This window comes from Oncorhynchus keta, chromosome 31 (genome assembly GCF_023373465.1).
Source record: "Oncorhynchus keta strain PuntledgeMale-10-30-2019 chromosome 31, Oket_V2, whole genome shotgun sequence".
Taxonomy (NCBI): domain Eukaryota; kingdom Metazoa; phylum Chordata; class Actinopteri; order Salmoniformes; family Salmonidae; genus Oncorhynchus; species Oncorhynchus keta.
The window spans coordinates 21,222,039-21,240,670 of NC_068451.1; the positions used below are offsets into that span (position 1 = coordinate 21,222,039).

Here is an 18,632-nt window from a genome sequence, read left to right on the forward strand (position 1 = left end):
TTCAGTTAACAAGTGTGCCTTGTTGAAAGTTAATTTGTGACATTTTGTTCCGTCTTAATGAATTTGTGCCAATCAGTTGTGTTGTGACAAGTTAGGGGTTGTATACAGATGATAGCCCTATTTGGTAAAATACCAATTCAATATTATGGCAAGAACGGCTCAAATAAGCAAAGAGAAATGAGAGTCCATCGTTACTTTAAGACATGAAGGTCAGTCAATGCGGAACATTTAAAGAACTTTGAAAGTTCATTCAAGTGCAGTCTCAAAAACCATCAAGAGCTATGATGAAACAGGCTCGCATGAGGACCGCCACAGGAAAGGAAGACCCAGAGTTACCTCTGCTGCAGAGGATAAGTTCATCAGAGTTACCTGCCTCTGAAATTGCAGCCCAAATAAAAGCTTCACAGAGTTCAAGTAACAGACACATCTCAACATCAACTGTTCAGAGAGTGTGTGTGAATCAGGCCTTCATGGTCAAATTGCTGCAAAGAAACCACTACTAAAGGACACTAATAAGAAGAAGAAACTTGCTTGGGCCAAGAAACACGAGCAATGGACATTAGACCAGTGGAAATCTGTCCTTTGGTCTGATGAGTGTAGAGGTTCATGTCTGTATTATCGAATGAGCAGAGACAAACAAGTCAGAGTTATACTTAATCTAAATCTGTATTCACTTATTAATAAGGAAAGCATGTCACACCCCACACTCAAGTGAATTATGTGAGTACTCTGCAATAACGATGGCTGGTCGACAAACCACTCTTAGATGCTTTGTTGAGATCCCTGAGACAAAGAATACAAACCCCTTTTATAGCAAAGATACACCCCCTTAGTCTACATGACAAACAACGGATGTGTGGAATGGGTCACAAGGTGAGACTTGATAAATGAGAAAGGAGTATCACCCAGCCAGATAGTATTTGCTATGAAGACTGTTCTTGTTGTACAGAGTTTGGCCCCTAAGACAAGGCTCTGATCTCGTCCCTGGTACTTCATAGTAGAGAAACATCAATTCATTCTATGGAATGCGAGCTCCAAGAGAGGACAAGACCATCATTAATCAGTTGCTAGAGTTAAATCTCAGAAGCTCCTCTCAGTTCACACAGACACAAAAGAGTTCCAACCCTATTCTGATGCATAAAACAACCATTCGATGCAATAACAGTATTATAACAATCTTGTAATTTCTCCACGATATGAGTCCAAATACACACCTCCAGGCTGTGTAAGGGATATTTGACTAAGAAGGAGAGTGGTGGAGTGCTGCTTCAGATGACCTGGCCTCCACAATCACCTGATCTCAACCCAATTGAGATGGTTTGGGATGCGTTGGACCGCAGAGTGAAGGAAAATAAACCAACAAGTGCTCAGCATATGTGGGAACTCCTTCAAGACTGTTGAATGATTTCAGGTGAAGCTGGTTGAGAGAATGCCAAGAGTGTGCAAAGCTGTCATCAAGGCAAAGGGTGGCTACTTTGAATAATCTAAAATCTAAAATATATTTTGAGTTGTTTAGCACCTTTTTGGTTACTACATGGATATATATCTGTTATTTCATAGTTTTTGTGTCTTCACTATTATTCTAAAATGGAGAAAATAGTAAAAAATAAAGAAACTTGACTGGTACTGTATATAATACAAATTTGAATACACATAAATCAGAGGGTAAAGAGAGAAATGTTCAGTGTTAAGATTAATCATGCTTTTTTGTTGTTAATCAATTGGACTTGGAAGTGGATTATTAGCGGTAGCCTGCTGCCAGTCAAAAGGCTTTTGATCTAAATTTGTCTGAAATCAGTGTGTGATTTATTTACCCTTTGAACTTTATTTGGAAAAAAAATGGTTTACATATCTGCATTCTTATAATGGTCTCTTCTTTTGTGTTTTCACAAACAAAAATACATAATACAAGGTCAACACTTTTTCCAACAACTACATACGTTAGAGAAGGATCAAGTACAACCCCTTGGTATATAGAAGAGGTGAGAGTCACTGAATATATACTAACATAAAATATATACCTAATATAGAGAGTGATATACATAATCTGGCAATATGTGACTATACATTACATGGAATAGTGTGAACATTTCACCAAATTAATCAACTGTAAGGCCAAACTGGAACAGCTCTGCAATTTCTTTTTACTTCTAGGGTTGGATTACATCTGCAGAGTGGAAGGCCATGTTCCTGCATTCGCCAGACTGCATTCACGGTAAACCCTGCATATGTTGACTAAATCGTAAATTACCTTTACATTTAAATTGTGCTATACAGAGGATCTTCTGTGCCACAGTTTGAATCTAGGTCTTAGTCTCCACGGTTGTCCAAAATAAATTGAGTTGAGTATTGCTTGTGCCATTGCTGACAGCACAGAACAATGAATTGAGCAAATTCATACATTTGTACAACAAGAAGTAAATGTTTGACATTGAGTTGCAAAATGTTTATTCTTGTGAGTGGTAACCTTACTGGCACTCTGTGTATTGACATCAACTAATACATATCCTCTCAGACTTTAAGAATAGTCTCTTTCTGATGCATTCTCATAACATTGTCAAATGTGTCTCTAAACTCTGATATGACTTATCCATACACAGTGAATACACGTACACTATCCTTTAGACATTTATTAGAAATAGTCCAAAAAACTATCAGTATCCATCATTTGTTGTTTATTTATGTATATTAAAATTCAAATTAAACAGACAAATGAATTAACAATTTAAACTATCCTGTCTGCAGGGATTTAAAAAAGCAAGTCATTAGATATATAGTTTTAAAAAAAGCATTGATGAATAAACAGCATTATGTATCTCTTTGGAAAGTGCCTGATTTTGGGGGCTGGGGTTGAGAGAAGGTGGCTGTGGTGCTAGCCGATGTTTATGTGTCAGATCAGTGGATATTTTTGGCCAGGATGACGACGTAGACGATGTACAGGATGATGACGGTGATGCCGATACCCAGGGCGGAGTGGTTCAGTATCCGTGCTAGACGAGAACTCCTCTCAGCAACCTGCTGGTGACCCTGGTTGTTGGCGTCTCGAGTCTGAGAGCAGAGGGGGGAAGGAAGGAAGGAAAGGAGGGAGGGAGAGTTGTAATTGTTGTAATCATCATTCAGGAAAGAGAGTGAGAGAGAGACTTCAACAGAGAGAGTTCAACGATGATTTAGGGCCATGCTCTTATTTGATTTGAGTTATTTCAGGAGAAGCAGTATTCATTCACAAACACAATGCTTAGCCAACATGCCAACTAAGTCAGAAAATAAAAAGCAGAGAGACATTTTTCTATCTCACTGTAGAACATCTACAATAGATCATATTAATAACTACTAGTGATGATATAACAACTTGAACACTAAGTTCCTGTGGCCACACCCCAAGCAGCACTAAGTTGAAACAGCTGTGGATGGAGCACCAACTGTACCTGTGTGCCAGATTCACTCTTGTAGCTCTCTCCCCTAGCTACAGTCTTAGGAATGGGGCTATATTGTGAGACACATTTTGACACCTGTTATGTTTTCTCTTGGGGGAAGAACAAGGTTTGACAGGCAATGCTAAAGTTTCAGTCAACTAACATAAGTCTCAGTGTCTTTGACTCATCACTCCTTGCCATGGACATCTCGGAGTAGCTGCCTACCAGTCAGTATGAGTCACACACTAAGCAACAGTAAATTTCTCAGCAAATTTTGAACAACATGTGTGTGTCATATGTGGTCTTGGATTACTTTCTGGCTCCAAATCAGGAAGAGTCTTGTGACAAACAGGAAGTCCCTATAAAACACAAACAACAGGCACCAAAATACCTACTCTTTAGTCCATGTTTAAAAAAGAACAACATGCCCTCCCACTCAACATCGACTTACTCAAGTCTCAATTTAATCAACCTCCCCCTAGTCACATGACGTTGTTAACATGGCCTCCATCTGTTTCTGTCCTCTGGTGAAATATGTGAGTTGGCTTCCACAGCAGGGCTAGGGTTGACTTAAGGTTTAGGCAGAGAGGGTCTGTGTTGATTTAGGTTAGTGTGGCGTGAGAAGGCCTGCCTGCTATTGTAAACCCTTCTCCTGATTACTCACAGCTGGATCATAATTGTTTCTACACGGCTAGCTAGAGGAGAAGGGCTCCTTGGATCTCTTAACAGTGGACATTTGTTGTGTTTCTTAGGATCTGTGTACTCGCGTGTCTTGAATAATTATCTGGGCACTCTACCAAACGGTTTTCTTCCATTTCCTTGAGGTTCACAAGATTTCCTCCATCCCATCTGTCTGTCTGTATGCTCTGTTTGCCGTGCTATTGCAAAACTTGAAATACATATAGTCTATCCATTTACTAGGCTACTACGTCCAATTACATGAGAGATGTGCGTGGTCATTTGTTGTATGGAATATGAACCCATATCACAGCCAGAAAAGGTGAGGGATACTGTATATTCTGGAACACTGTATATTCTGGAATAAATGTATATTCTGCAATGGTTATGAAAATAAAATAAATAGGAAACATATTCCTACGTCTAATTATTTTAGATTCTAAAAATATAACATGTTTTCGCTCTCCTCACTGATGGCAAATAGTTGCATTCTTGTTAATAATATGTTTTCCTGTTGATTTTAGTTTATACCCCATTCACACAAAATACTCACTTGCAAGCTTGCAATACAATATTTCAACCACCAGCAGATGTAAGTATGAATGGTATAAAGTTTGCAGGGAGGTAAGTACATTCTCAAGTCTAGTTTAAAAAATATATGTATAAAACTGGCACACGCACATTTTGGGATATATTTTGAGTGTATGCACGGTATATAAATGAGGACCCAGAAACCTACTGGAAGTTTGATTCTATTCACTTACCCACATAATACTCCATTCCTGATTTCCCCACTGTCCTCTATCAGCACTGCAGCATATTGCTCATATGACTCATCATAATATAATCTGTTGGGCCAGGCTCCTTGAAAACCACATTACATTCAATACCAACTAAATTCCAAATAAAATATTCTGAACAAGTAACTGAGGAGTGGTTATTCTCCTCTTTTATAAATACTGTATCTGCAATCTGGGATTTGTTCTAAGCAATGTGGGGAGTGCAATGGGATGACAAAGTGATCATTTTATGAATTGTATATGTGGAGGATGTACAACTGAACACATTGTATTGGGGTTTCTGTGTGACCTCATGGAGAGGGAGGGGCAGGATGTGAGATGCTTGATATGTGAGAAAATCCCAAGATCGAACAGAATCAGATCATTAACGGAGTCTGTCTTTCTAATCTCTGCGACATGAAGGGCCTTCTCAGTGACAGTACAGAAATACTCGTGAATGGGCCATTCACTGAGCAACCCAGTGAGCATTTATATTTTTTGGGGTCGTTTAGCAGACAATCTAGAGCGACTTCGTACTGTTACCCCGTGGGAATCAAGCCCAGAACCCTGGCTACCAACTTAGCCACACGGGACCACGATTGATTTACACTGTCAACAGATTTTTGCTCTTGTCTGTGACTGAAGAGAAGGTTGTCAAAGTGTAGTCAACTTTGTTCTAAAGGCAGAAAGAATCTGATTGGTTTAGGGAAGAACAAATCCGATTGGTTTCTAAAAGGTCAATGGGCGGAGTTTAACAGATGCACATCTTGAAAACATGGAGGAGGTTTGAACTGAGCTTCTTGTAAATAAAAATTTGAGTTAAAAGTTGTAATGTTTTGAAATATTTGTGATACAGTAGTCAGACAAATGTGACAACATCTCTTAGATACAACTAGTCTTCTGACTTGAAGCGAAGAGTAAAATGTAGCAAACTAGCAGCAACATGCTAAGATAATCAGAGCAAGCTAGCTAGGTAAGCATTTATCAACCACTTAGCTACTTATGTTGAATTAATAGACATACAAGTAAGTCAGCTAACATTTGTTTTGTTGAAATGTTAAGTTGAAATGCAAAAAAAATGGACAGTTATGGACAGTTAAAATGCTAAGCTAAACAGAGCTAGTTGAATAGAGTTAATCTGGTTTCCTGGATGGTACTGTTGACTAACCCCATTCCGTACAAGTTTGCGTAACAGCGGCATTCAAACGAGGCTGCAATGAAAACTAATGGGACTGTCGTGACTGTGTTGGCATCAAAATCTGGGGTGTGAACTATGTTTCTATTAAAGCTTTGATTGACCTAGTAATGACCCGATAGTATTGGAGTAAAGTTGAAAAAAAAACTGACCTTTCCGACACTGTACGTTAAATTGTGACGTGTCATGGCGTTAACATACAGCACGCATAAAGCAACTCATTCTGTGTCTTACAGCTTCTCTCCACCAGGTGTAGCGCTTCTCTCGCAGTTTAAAAATAAGAAAGGGACAGGGACAGGGTAAGGGGGATGCCTAGTCAATTGTACAACGGCATGCATACATTTTTTGCGTCATCACTGCAAGCCATCATGCCTCTTAAAAGCCACGACAGCCGCTGTTAAGTTCTGAAGATAACTTTAGCGCCGACCTAAAAACCAGATTAAAATTCGACACAAACCTTCAAATAGGTACAGTTTAAGTCAGAAGTTAACATACACCTTAGCCAAATACATTTAAACTCAGTTTCACAATTCCTGACATTTAATCCTAGTAAAAATGCCTTGTCTTAGGTCAGTTGAGATCACCACTTTATTTTAAGAATGTGAAATGTCAGAATAATAGTAGAGAGAATGATTTATTTCAACTTTTATTTCTTTCATCACATTCCCAGTGGGTCAGACGTTTACATACACTTACTTAGGTAGCTTTGCCTTTAAATTGTTCAACTTGGGTCAAGTGTTTTGGGTAGCCTTCCACAAGCTTCCCACAATAAGTTGGGTGAATTTTGGCCCATTCCTCCTGACAGAGCTGGTGTAACTGGAAGGTTTGTAGGCCTCCTTGCTTACACATGCTTTTTCAGTTCTGCCCACAAAGTTTCTATCGGATTGAGGTCAGGGCTTTGTGATGGTCACTCCAATACCTTGACTTTTTTGTCCATAAGCCATGTTGCCACAACTTTGGAAGTATGCTTGGGGTCATTGTCCATTTGGAAGATCCATTTGCGACCAAGCTTTACCTTCCTGACTGATGTGTTGAGATGTTGCTTCAATATATAAATACATTTGATTTGATATATCCACAGAATTTTCCTTCCTCGTGATGCCATCTATTTTGTGTAGTGCACCAGTCCCTCCTGCAGCAAAGCACCTCCACAACATGATGCTGCCACCCCCGTGCTTCATGGTTGGGATGATGTTCTTCGGCTTGCAAGCCTCCCCCTTTTTCCTCCAAACATAACGATGGTCATTATGGCCAAACATTTCTATTTTTGTTTCATCAGACCACAGGATATTTCTCCAAAAAGTACGGTCTTGGTCTCCATGTGCAGTTGCAAGCCATAGTCTGACCTTTTATTGGTGGCTTTGGAGGAATGGCTTCTTCCTTGCTGAGCGGCCTTCAGGTTGTGTCGATATAGGACTCGTTTTACTGTGGATATTGATACTTTTGTACCTGTTTCGTCCAGTATCTTCACAAGGTCCTTTGCTGTTGCTCTGTGATTGATTTGCACTTTTCGCACCAAAGTACGTTCATCTCTAAGAAAATAAATCTGTTTCCGCACACAGTTGATCTCCCCCTTTCCCCTATCCCGCAGTAGGTTTCGCTTCCCCACCCGTCATATAAAAAAAGACCCAACGGAGCTCATTGCCTTCTTCAATCAAGCAGAGACGGGCAACATGAATTTCTCGTCATTGATTTCGCTGGAAACGGGAAACGGGAGAAATTGTGCTTAGAATGGTATTCCTATTACAGTTGATCTGGAAGTATTATGTTTTTGGGGCGCTAAAATAAGGTAAATTGTACATTACAGCGCGATGTACAGAAGAAGTGCGTTAGATTAGTAACTACATCCTTTCTTATTCCACTAAGATATAATCAATGAAGGAATACTTACAAGAGTAGACCAAAAACAAACTCTACCATATTCTACCTAATATACAGTACGTACGTGAGGTTAGAGTAGGGTACTGTCAGTAATGGGGATAAGAGGGATGCGTGTGTATAAGCAATATGTTGATAGATAAAGGGGCTATCAAAGGGTTAACTGAAACAATGCTGTTGCTATTTTCATTGACAGCTGTGTCTCTACACTTCACCTAAAATATGACAGAACATTTTGGAGTGTGGACTGTATTAATTGTGTAATTACTGGGAGTGGAACACAGACGTTGTGGTGTTTGGTGCATCTGAGCTCTCCATTAAATGATTCTCCCTTACATTACCTTTCAGCCACTTTCCCTTTTCACCACATGTTGCTTGTAGGTTCAGCTTAACACATGGCGGATTCATGCCACTAACGGTCCCGCTTACAAAGGAGCTGTGTTCGACAATGTTTCAAATTCATAGATTTGTTAGTTGTTGGGGCCATGATTGTTTATGTTTTTCTAGTCTAAGGCCACTATAACTTATTTTCTGCATCTCTGTTTCCTCAAAGTGCACTCGGGGACGTTAAACACTAAAAAACAGAGCCTAAAAGATAACAGATAATAAATAATATGTCATAAATGGATGTCTGAAAAAACAGCTTTATCGCAGACATGGTCAAATATCGAAGTAACCATTCTCAACATATCATGACAGTCACAATAAAGATAACATTCACAATGAAGTTCAGGGTTTAGAGCAAATACCAACAGCATAAGCAACATCCTACTTGGACCTGTGGTAATGACCCTATTCATTCCCAACAACCCATGGGGCCCCAGACAGGGGCCGCTTCATAAAAGGAGGCTGGGGTATCCTAGCAACTGGTGTTAATAGAGTTAGTGTGTGTAATCATTATCTGATATTGCCAGAGTACAGTATAAATAATATTCAAATAATAACTGTGTAAGCACTGTTTTCTTCAGAATGTTAAGAAGACAGGAAAATAGGTGTAATGGATTACTAAATGTACTTGAAACTTGACAAGGGAAACAATAGACAAGCAACCCCTTTTGAAGACAATTGCCAGGAAATTGTGTACAATCTCTAAAAAGGATATGTTCATTGTCCTGTCTGTATTTTATGGCAAATCAAATCACTCTGAATCATTTCAAAACCTACTGACTGGAAAACACACAGCCTGCGACACACAGACACAAATCTAAAACACTTCCGGCCACAGACACGCAACCACACACAAGCACGAGCACAGACACACAACCACGCACGAGCACACACACTGGCGAGCACACACACAGGCAACCACACACGCACACAAGCACACGCACACAAGCACGAGCACACACGCATGAGCACGCACACACACACACACACACACACACACACACACACACACACACACACACACACACACACACACACACACACACACACACACACACACACACACACACACACACACACACACAAGCACGAGCACACAGACACAATAGCTTCTTTCTGCTCTCTGATTATGCCCTCTTGTCCGCCATATTAGAAAGGCCCCACTGTGTGAATGTTGAATTGCCAAGAGGCAGATTCCTGTTGTCCTCCCCTCCCCCGGCCTGTACCCCTATTGACCCTCCAACAGGCCTTTCCCTTCCTCCTACCCATCCCAGACAACCTGGCGAAAATCCCAAACACAACAGATCCCAAACACAATGCTACTCCCCCTCTCGTGTGTTAGGCCAGGAAAAACACGCTGAAATGTGGAAAGTCCTATAAATCACGACATAACAAGATCCTGTATAGATCTCGAACTAACCTAGAATAATCCAAACTCAATAAAATAGGGAATGCAACTAACCAACAATGCATTCGGCAAATATTCAGACCCCTTCACTTTTTCCACATTTAGTTACATTGCAGCCTTATCCTAAAATGGATTAAATAAGGAGATGACTGTGGACTACAGGAAAAGGAGGACCAAGCACGCCCCCATTCTCATCAACGGGCTGTAGTGGGGGAGGTTGAGAGCTTAAGTGCCTTGGTGTCCACATCACCAACAAACTAACATGGTCCAAGCACACCAAGATGTGAAGAGGGCACAACAAAACCTATTCCCCCTCAGGAGACTGAAAAGATTTGGCATGGGTCCTGAGATCCTCAAAAGGTTCTACAGCTGCACCATCGAGAGCATCCTGACTGGTTGTATCACCGCCTGGTAAGGCAACTGCTCGGCCTCCGACCGCAAGGCACTACAGAGGGTAGTGCATATGGCCCAGTACATCACTGGGGCCAAGCTTCCTGCCATCCAGGACCTCTATACCAGGCGGTGTCAGAGGAAGGCCCTAAAAAGTGTCAAAGACTCCAGCCACACCAGTCGTAGACTGTTCTCTCTGCTACTGCATGGCAAGCAGTACCGGAGCGCCAAGTCTAGGTCCAAGAGGCATCTAAACAGCTTCTACCCTCAAGCCATTAGACTCCTGAACATCTAATCAAATGGCTATCCAGACTATTTGCACTGCCCCCCCCACCCTTTACCCCACTGCTAATCTCTGTTATTATCTATGCATAGTCACTTCACAAAGTTCACAGTGCATGTCAGAGCAAAAACCAATCCACAAGGTCAAAGGAATTGTATGTAGAGTTCCAAGACAAGATTGTGTCCAGGCACAGATCTGGGGAAGGGTACCAAAACATTTCTGCAGCAATGAGGGCCCTGAGAACACAGTGGCCTCCATCATTCTTAAATGGAAGAAGTTTGGTACCACCAAAACTCGTCCTAGAACTGTCCACCCGGCCAAACTGAACAATCGGGAGAGAAGGGTCTAGGTCAGGGAGGTGACCAAGAACCCGATGTTCACTCTGACAGAGCTCCAGAGCTCCTCTGTGGAGATGGGAGAATCTTCCAGAAGGACAACCATCTCTGCAGCACTCCACCAATCATGCCTTTATGGTAGAGTGGCCAGTAAAAGGGACATGACAGCCCTCTTGGAGTTTGCCAAAAGGCACCTAAAGGACTCTCACACCATAAGAAACAAGATTCTCTGGTCTGATGAAACCAATATTGAACTATTTGGCCTGAATGCCAAGCGTCACATCTTGAGGAAAGCTATCACAATCCCTACGCTGAAGCATGGTGTCGGTAGCATCATGCTGTGGGGGTGTTTTATTAGTGGAAGGGACTGCGAGACTAGTCAGGATCGAGGGAAAGATGAATGGAGCAAAATACAGAGAGATTCTTGATGAAAACCTGCTCCAGAGGGCTCAAGACCTCAGACTGAGGCAAAGGTTCACCTTCCAACAGGACAACGACCATGAGCACACAGCCAAGACAATGCAGGAGTAGCTTTGGGACAAGTCTCTGAATGTCCTTGAGTGGCCCGGCCAGAGCCCGGACTTGAACCCGACCAAATATCTCTGCAGAGACCTGAAAATAGCTGTGCAGCAACGCTCCTCATCCAATCTGACAGAGCTTGAGAGGATCTGCAGAGAAGAATGGGAGAAACTCCCCAAATGCGGTTGTGCCAAGCTTGTAGCATCATACCCAAGAAGATTCGAGGCTGTAAGCACTGCCAACAGTGCTTCAACAAAGGACTGAGTAAAGGGTCTGAATACTTATGTAAATGTGATATTTCAGTTTTTTTATTTGTAATAAATTTGCAAAAAATTCAAAAAATCTGTTTTGGGTTATTGTGTGTAGACTGATGGGGATTTTTTTATTTTTAGAATGACGCTATAATATAATAAAATATGGAAAAAGTTAAGGGGTCTGAATACTTTCCAAATGCACTGTATGTAATCCAAGGGAATCATTTCCACAAGTCGGCAGGAAATAGGAAGTCATAAGCTTTCCCATACAGGACATAACTACATTTATTTTAAGGAAAAAGCAATGTACTGTAACACATTTTTTAGAACATACATTTTCCGAGATACTTAACTCCTTTGTATCTCTCCCTGTCTGGGAAGTTTCGTTTTAAGATTTAATTTGAAACTTTATTTAACTAGGCAAGTCAGTTAAGAACAAATTCTTATTTTCAATGACAGCATAGGAACAGTGGGTTAACTGCCTTGTTCAGGAGCAGAACAATAACTCAGGGAATTGATCTTGCAAACTTTCAGTTTCTAGTCCAATGCTCCAACCACTAGGCTACCTGCCACCCCAAGATTGGCTGGTGGTGTACTATATGTGAGTGGGCATTAAGTCTATGTGCCAGTCAGACAGTGCTGCTGACTTGGAGACACAGAAAAGAAAACTGTGTTTGCAGTCTGGCTTGTCACCTCTGTACGCAGTGCCAAGCCAAACACTGGCAACTAGCAGCTTGTCGCAACTGAGGCAGGGTGGGAAGGGCTCGGTGTGGGATAGTCATGCCAAGCTTCCTGGCAGAGCGTCAAGTAGCCTCTTAGCGAGATAATACACCACTCACCCATTACCGTATATCTCCTCCAGGCCTGAACTGGGTGCGGTCACGTCTAATTCCGCTCCCATTGTCAAGCACACCGAGACTTCATCAGGCTGGGTAGCCTGGTTAGAGCGTTGGACTATTAACCGCGAGGTTACAAGTTCAAATCCCCAAGCTGACAAGTTACAAATCTGTCGTTCTGCCCCTGTACAAGCATTTCGCTACACTCGCATTAACATCTGCTAACCATGTGTATGTGACAAATAAAATTTGATTTGATTTGGCTACCCTGCCACCCCAGTGGGTTAAAATGCACAGAAGGACGTCTCAAAATGTGTCAGAACTCAGAATATTTTCACTTTTAGCAAGTCTTTATTTATATATAAAATCAGATTTATTGAAAATTTCATTTGGCCTTTATTAAAACCAGTTAAATGTAATCGAAAATGTAATCTACATCATCCCCAAAAGTAATTATTTATCATGAGAGGGCTATAAACAATAACTAGTAATCCTACATACTCAAAGAAATGTTAACATCTCACCTTTCTGGTAAAAAAAATAGTTGCTGATATGAAGTACAAATATGAAATATTTTACAGTATATAATAGCCCTTGACTTGCCCAGGAGAGGAGGAACTTTACTGAGTGATTATGTCTATGATGGATGTGGATGAAGTCAATTCACCAGCACATTGATCAACCTCAGTTGATATAGTTATTACATTAGAAGTCATCCACTGGGCTTTGATACTTGATAAAAATCCACTGTCTCATTGTGAAATAAAGATACCCATAATAACATCTTAGAGGTCTTCAACCTCCTTTCTCTCTTTACCAGGCTTTGACCCGGATGTTTCCTCCATTACCCACATTGATCTATATGAGTCATACCCGGTCAACAATTAGCTGTCCATCCTGATATGCATTTGTAATCACAGCAAGTAAGTAAAGAGACTTGCAATGTGTACACTGCCCACAAAAGGAGGTGGAAACTGATCTGCACATCCTAACATCCTGCCAAATGTATGACCATATTAGAGACACATATTTCCGTCAGATTACACAGACCCACAGGAATTCGATAACAAATCCACAGTGCGCAATCTGTGAAATATCACATTGTGCAATCAGAGAGGCAGGATTTGTGACTTGTTGCCAAAAGAAAAGCGCAACTAGTGAAAAACAAACACCATTGTAAATACAACCTATGTTTAAATTTGATTTATTTTCCCTTTTGTACTTTAACTATTTGCACATCATTACAACACTGTATATAGACATAATGACATTTGAAATGTCTTTATTCTTTTGGAACTTTTGGAAGTGTAATGTTCACTGTACAGTTTTTGTTTATTTAAATTTGGTTTATTGTCTATTTAACTTGCTTTGGCAATTGAAATTGACTTGGGGCTTTTAGGGATAGCTCAGGGTTTCCAGTCCTTTCCTACCCCTCTTCTCAGTGTGGCTGTCCATTCGAGGGTGGGGTTTGGCAAAGGACAAGGGGGAGGGATGTTGGAGTTCTGCTTTTGTCTTTTGCGATTTGATAAGCCCAGTATACCTTTTACATTTTGAATACCACCTCCTCTTACGTCACTCACACAGTCAAGTCATCCGCATGTTTAACCACCCGTATTTAACCACCCATATTCCGGGAAGGGTCCCTCCCTTTCTTACACACACTCTCCCCAATTCCCACTTCGTGCCCCATCTCCCCTCCCCCGAACCCCCCAAACCACCATATCCTGAGGACCTTATTCAAAACAGAACTCAAGACTGTGAGACACCCACAGTGTAAGTCCAAAACTATCACAAACATGTTCCTCTCCCCAGCTGTGCAGCCCTCCACCAAGTAGAGAGAGAGAGCGAGAGAGAGACCTTTATTTAAACAAAACCGGTAACTGGGTTTCTTGGATAATGCTAAAAAAAGACTCGAGTGAGAAATACACTACTGACTACTCTACAAAATGAAAAAAGTTATGTTCTGTGAATTATTCGGGATACATCTCTACTGGAAACACATTAGTCTACATTAGATTTGAATAATCTTAAAACAGCAATAAAAGTCCCACTCACCGAGATGGAGTAGATAAGTGCAGCGATGCCCAGTGGCAGGCAGCAGCACAGCATGGTGAAAATGGAGTAGCCCAGGTAGTCTGGCAGAGGGTAAGGCAGAGCTCCACGGGTCACAAACACCGTAGGCTGGACTGTGACGGTGGACTGGGGGTACTCTCCCTGGGGGTATGGCTGGCCGTAAGGGGCCCCAGGAGCTCCTCCATACTGGGGCGGTGGTGCGTATCCCTGGGGATTGGTGGGGTAGCCTGCTGGTTCAGGGTATCCTGTGTTGGGGTACTGGGGATGGTCCTGGTAGGGTGGAGGAGCTGGTTGTCCCATCCCAGACTTCTCATCTGGGTTCCAGCCTGGTGGTGGGGCGTTTGGCATCTTGTTGGGATCCATTTTTTTTGCGCTGTTGGTGATTTGTTTCCCTTTTATCTTACTTCTCTCTTTTTTAAAATGTTGTGCCTCCTCTCAATCTCTCCAAGTGTTCTTCTGTGTCTCTCTGCCTAAAATGTCTGCCTGCCTACAAGCTGTGTAAAGCAAGCAATTACGTTCTCTCTCCCCCTCCCCTGTCCGTCCCTGGCAGCTCATTATGTTTAGAGGAGGCCTGTGTGGGTGAGACAGGGAAGGGTTAGGGGTGGGGAAAGACTGAGTAGCTAACTGGAGTCAAATAACAAGTCCAGCAGTAAGGCAGAAATGCTGTCCATCTAATGCAGAGGTACCGTAGCCTGGATAGGAGTTGTGCGCAACCCCCTGGTGATATTATGAACTACATGAGTAACAGTCACAATGAATTATTGTAGTTATTGATGACTGTTCAGTGCAAGATATTTAAATACCTATTTTTCTTTGTTATGATGAAAAACGGTATATTTGATACTGTAATAAGGTAAAACTATAACAAAAGTGATGCTTAAAGTATGTGTTTATGGTAAGTGAACACAGGAAAAAACAGCAGTCTGTTGATTGAAGAATAAGAAGAAAAAGTAACAAAGATAATGTAACAAAGGACAAGGCAATAAGATAATGTAACATATATGATAATGTAACAAGATGATGTACCATAATGATAATATAACAAGATAACGTAACAAACAATAACACAACAAGATAATGTAGCATCGATAATGTAAGAAGATAATGTAATATATTGATGAAATAGCAAGACAATGTAACAAATTATAATGTAACAATATAATGTAACATAAATGACAATGCAACAAGACCATGTAACATTATGATAATACAACAAAATAATGTAACATAGGCGATAATGCAATAAGATAATGTAACATAAATAGACAGATCCAGTCGGCCGGCCAAATAGGTCCAGTCGGCCTGCTGGCCAGATAGGATAGGACGGAGGGCCAGATGAGACCAGTCGGTCATCCAGCCTAATGGGACCAGTCGGCCGGCCAGGTAGGTAGGTCTGGCCCGCTGGCTAGGCAGGTAAGTCCGGCCAGAAAGATAGGTCAAGCCGGCCATTAAGGTAGGTCCGGCCTGCCTGCCTGCTAAGTTTGAAAAAATGTGGTGTGGCTGTGTTCAGTCATTATGGTCCAGGCCTTTGAAACCAACCTGGTCTCAGAGCATTTCCTATTATTCTGCAAGTAAATCCGAAACACTCCGTATGATATGTTGCGTTTTGTATTGTATGTATTAATTTGTGGATGTCCATCACTCATTTCATATGATATGTTACGAATTACAATTCAAATTTTATCTTACGAAATTGCAAAATATAGAGTATGTTACGAATTTGCTAAACGTACTATATGTTAAAAAAATTGCCAAATGTATGATATGTTACAAATTCTATGTAGGTGGCTAACGTTAGCTAGCTGGCTAACATTAGCTAAACTAGGGGTTAGGATTAGGGGTTAGGGTTAAGGTTAAATTTAGGAGTTAGGTTAAAGAGTTAAGGTTAGGGGAATGGTTAACTAACATGATAAGTAGTTGCAAAGTAGTTCAAACGTAGTAAGTAGTTGAAAAATGGCTAATTATCTGAAATGCTGACAAGGTTCAAACTCGCAAACTTATACGTCCACTCATCCACCCCGAACAACTAACCTACTTTCGTTTTTGCCTTAAGTAACTGTAATATAAATGTTTATGTTTGTGCTTTTCTTATAACTAATTTCTGTGTTCTATTCACGGCTGTTCTATAAACCAATTTCTGTGTTCATGCAAGTGGTTGACTGTACACATCCTCACTATCAGTAGCTGCAATTTGGCAGTACGCCCAGAGCTTGTTTTGAAATATATCTCAGTTTCAAGGTCTCAGTTTAGAGAGAAGAAGCCTCGTGAGGTATTTCTTTGTTCACAAGGCCATTGTCATGATGCAGCAGGAAAGGGCCTTCCCCAAACTGTTGCCACAAAGTTGGAAGCACAGAATCATCTAGAATGTCATTGTATGCTGTAGCGTTAAGATTTCCCCTCACTGGAACTAAGGGGCTTAGCCCAAACCATGAAAAACAGCCCCAGACCATTATTCCTCCACCACCAAACTTTTCAGTTGGCACTATGCATTGGGACAGGTAGCGTTCTCCTGGCATCCACCAAGCACAGATTTGTCCGCCGGACTGCCAGATGGTGAAGCGTGATTCATCACTCCAGAGAACACGTTTCCACTGCTCCAGAGTCCAATGGAGGCGAGCTTTACACCACTCCAGCTGATGCTTGGCATTGCACATGGTGATGTTAGTCTTGCGCGGCTGTTTGGCCATAGAAACACATTTCATGAAGTTCCCGACAAACAATTATTGTGCAGACGTTGCTTCCAGAGGCAATTTGGAACTCGGTAATGAGTGTTGCAACCAAGGACATTTTTACCAGCTTCGCGGTTCAACACTCGGCGGTCCTATTCTGTGAGCTTGTGAGGCCTACTAATTCGCAGCTGAGCCATTTACAGTATATAATAGCCCTTGACTTGCACAGGAGAGGAGGAACTTTACTGAGTGATTATGTCTATGATGGATGTGGATGAAGTCAATTCACCAGCACATTGATCAACCTCAGTTGATATAGTTATTACATTAGAAGTCATCCACTGGGTTTTGATACTTGATAAAAATCCACTGTCTCATTGTGAAATAAAGATGCCCATAATAACATCTTAGAGGTCTTCAACCTCCTTTCTCTCTTTACCAGGCTTTGACCCGGATGTTTCCTCCATTACCCACATTGATCTATATGAGTCATACCCGGTCAACAATTAGCTGTCCATCCTGATATGCATTTGTAATCACAGCAAGTAAGTAAAGAGACTTGCAATGTGTACACTGCCCACAAAAGGAGGTGGAAACTGATCTGCACATCCTAACATCCTGCCAAATGTATGACCATATTAGAGACACATATTTCCGTCAGATTACACAGACCCACAGGAATTCGATAACAAATCCACAGTGCGCAATCTGTGAAATATCACATTGTGCAATCAGAGAGGCAGGATTTGTGACCCGGATGTTTCCTCCATTACCCACATTGCCAAAAGATCTCATTGTTTCTCCTAGACATTTCCACTTCACAATAACAGCTCTTACAGTTTACCGGGGCAGCTCTAGCAGGGTCGAAATTTGGAAAGATTGGAAAGGTGGAATCCTATAACGGTGCCATGTTTAAGGTCACTTAGCTCTTCAGAAAGGTCATTCGACTGCCAATGGTTGTGTATGGAGATTGCATGGCTGTGTGCTCGATTTTCTACACCGGTCAGCAATGGATGTGGCTAAAACAGCCAAATCCACTAATTTAAAGGGGTGCCCACATACTTTTGTATATGTAGAGTATGTAACTGTATTGACTCACTCTTATCACATTGTTTGAAGAAATGGAATTGAGCATTGGAAATACAAATATACATGCGGGTCTCCCGGACCCAAATTAAGTCTACTTCTGGACTAAACAGCATGGTCAACTGAGTTTCCAAAGTGAATATTCAGTCCAGGAGTATGCTCAATATGGGTCCGGGCAAACTACTCTTGCACAAAAATGTGTAGGTCTACTGCTCTTCTTCAGCTTGTTTCTTCTTGTCTAATTCACACCCTCTGTGATCTTCTGGTTGTATCATACATACACTCTCCACAAATTTCATTCTACAGCCCGTATCAGCTGACTCTCATAGCTCAGTTACCATGGCAACCCATGACCCGCCATGACCACTTCTGAATACACTGTAACCCAGGATAAGGTGATTTTGTTATCATTGCCATACTCTGTTCAAGGTAGAATGCCTGTGAGTAGA

At 41.4% G+C, this 18,632-nt stretch overlaps 1 protein-coding gene across 1 annotated transcript; it reads right to left on the reverse strand.

Annotated features, from left to right (window-relative positions):
• Window positions 1-1,800: 1,800 nt before the first annotated feature.
• Window positions 1,801-14,982, reverse strand: LOC118364600 (uncharacterized). The gene is made up of 2 exons (XM_035746278.2): window positions 14,411-14,982; window positions 1,801-3,048 (listed from the first exon to the last, which is right to left on the reverse strand). The coding sequence occupies exons 1-2, from the start codon at window positions 14,789-14,791 to the stop codon at window positions 2,896-2,898; spliced, it is 534 nt and encodes a 177-aa protein (XP_035602171.1). The 5' UTR covers window positions 14,792-14,982; the 3' UTR covers window positions 1,801-2,895.
• Between the last annotated feature and the right edge of the window lie 3,650 nt (window positions 14,983-18,632).

Coding starts and splice junctions, on each gene's coding strand:
- LOC118364600 (XM_035746278.2), bottom strand. CDS start 14,791: ATGGATCCCAACAAGATGCCAAACGCCCCACCACCAGGCTGGAACCCA. Junction 3,049..14,410: donor CACTTATCTACTCCATCTCG/GTGAGTGGGACT, acceptor CTCTGCTCTCAG/ACTCGAGACGCCAACAACCA.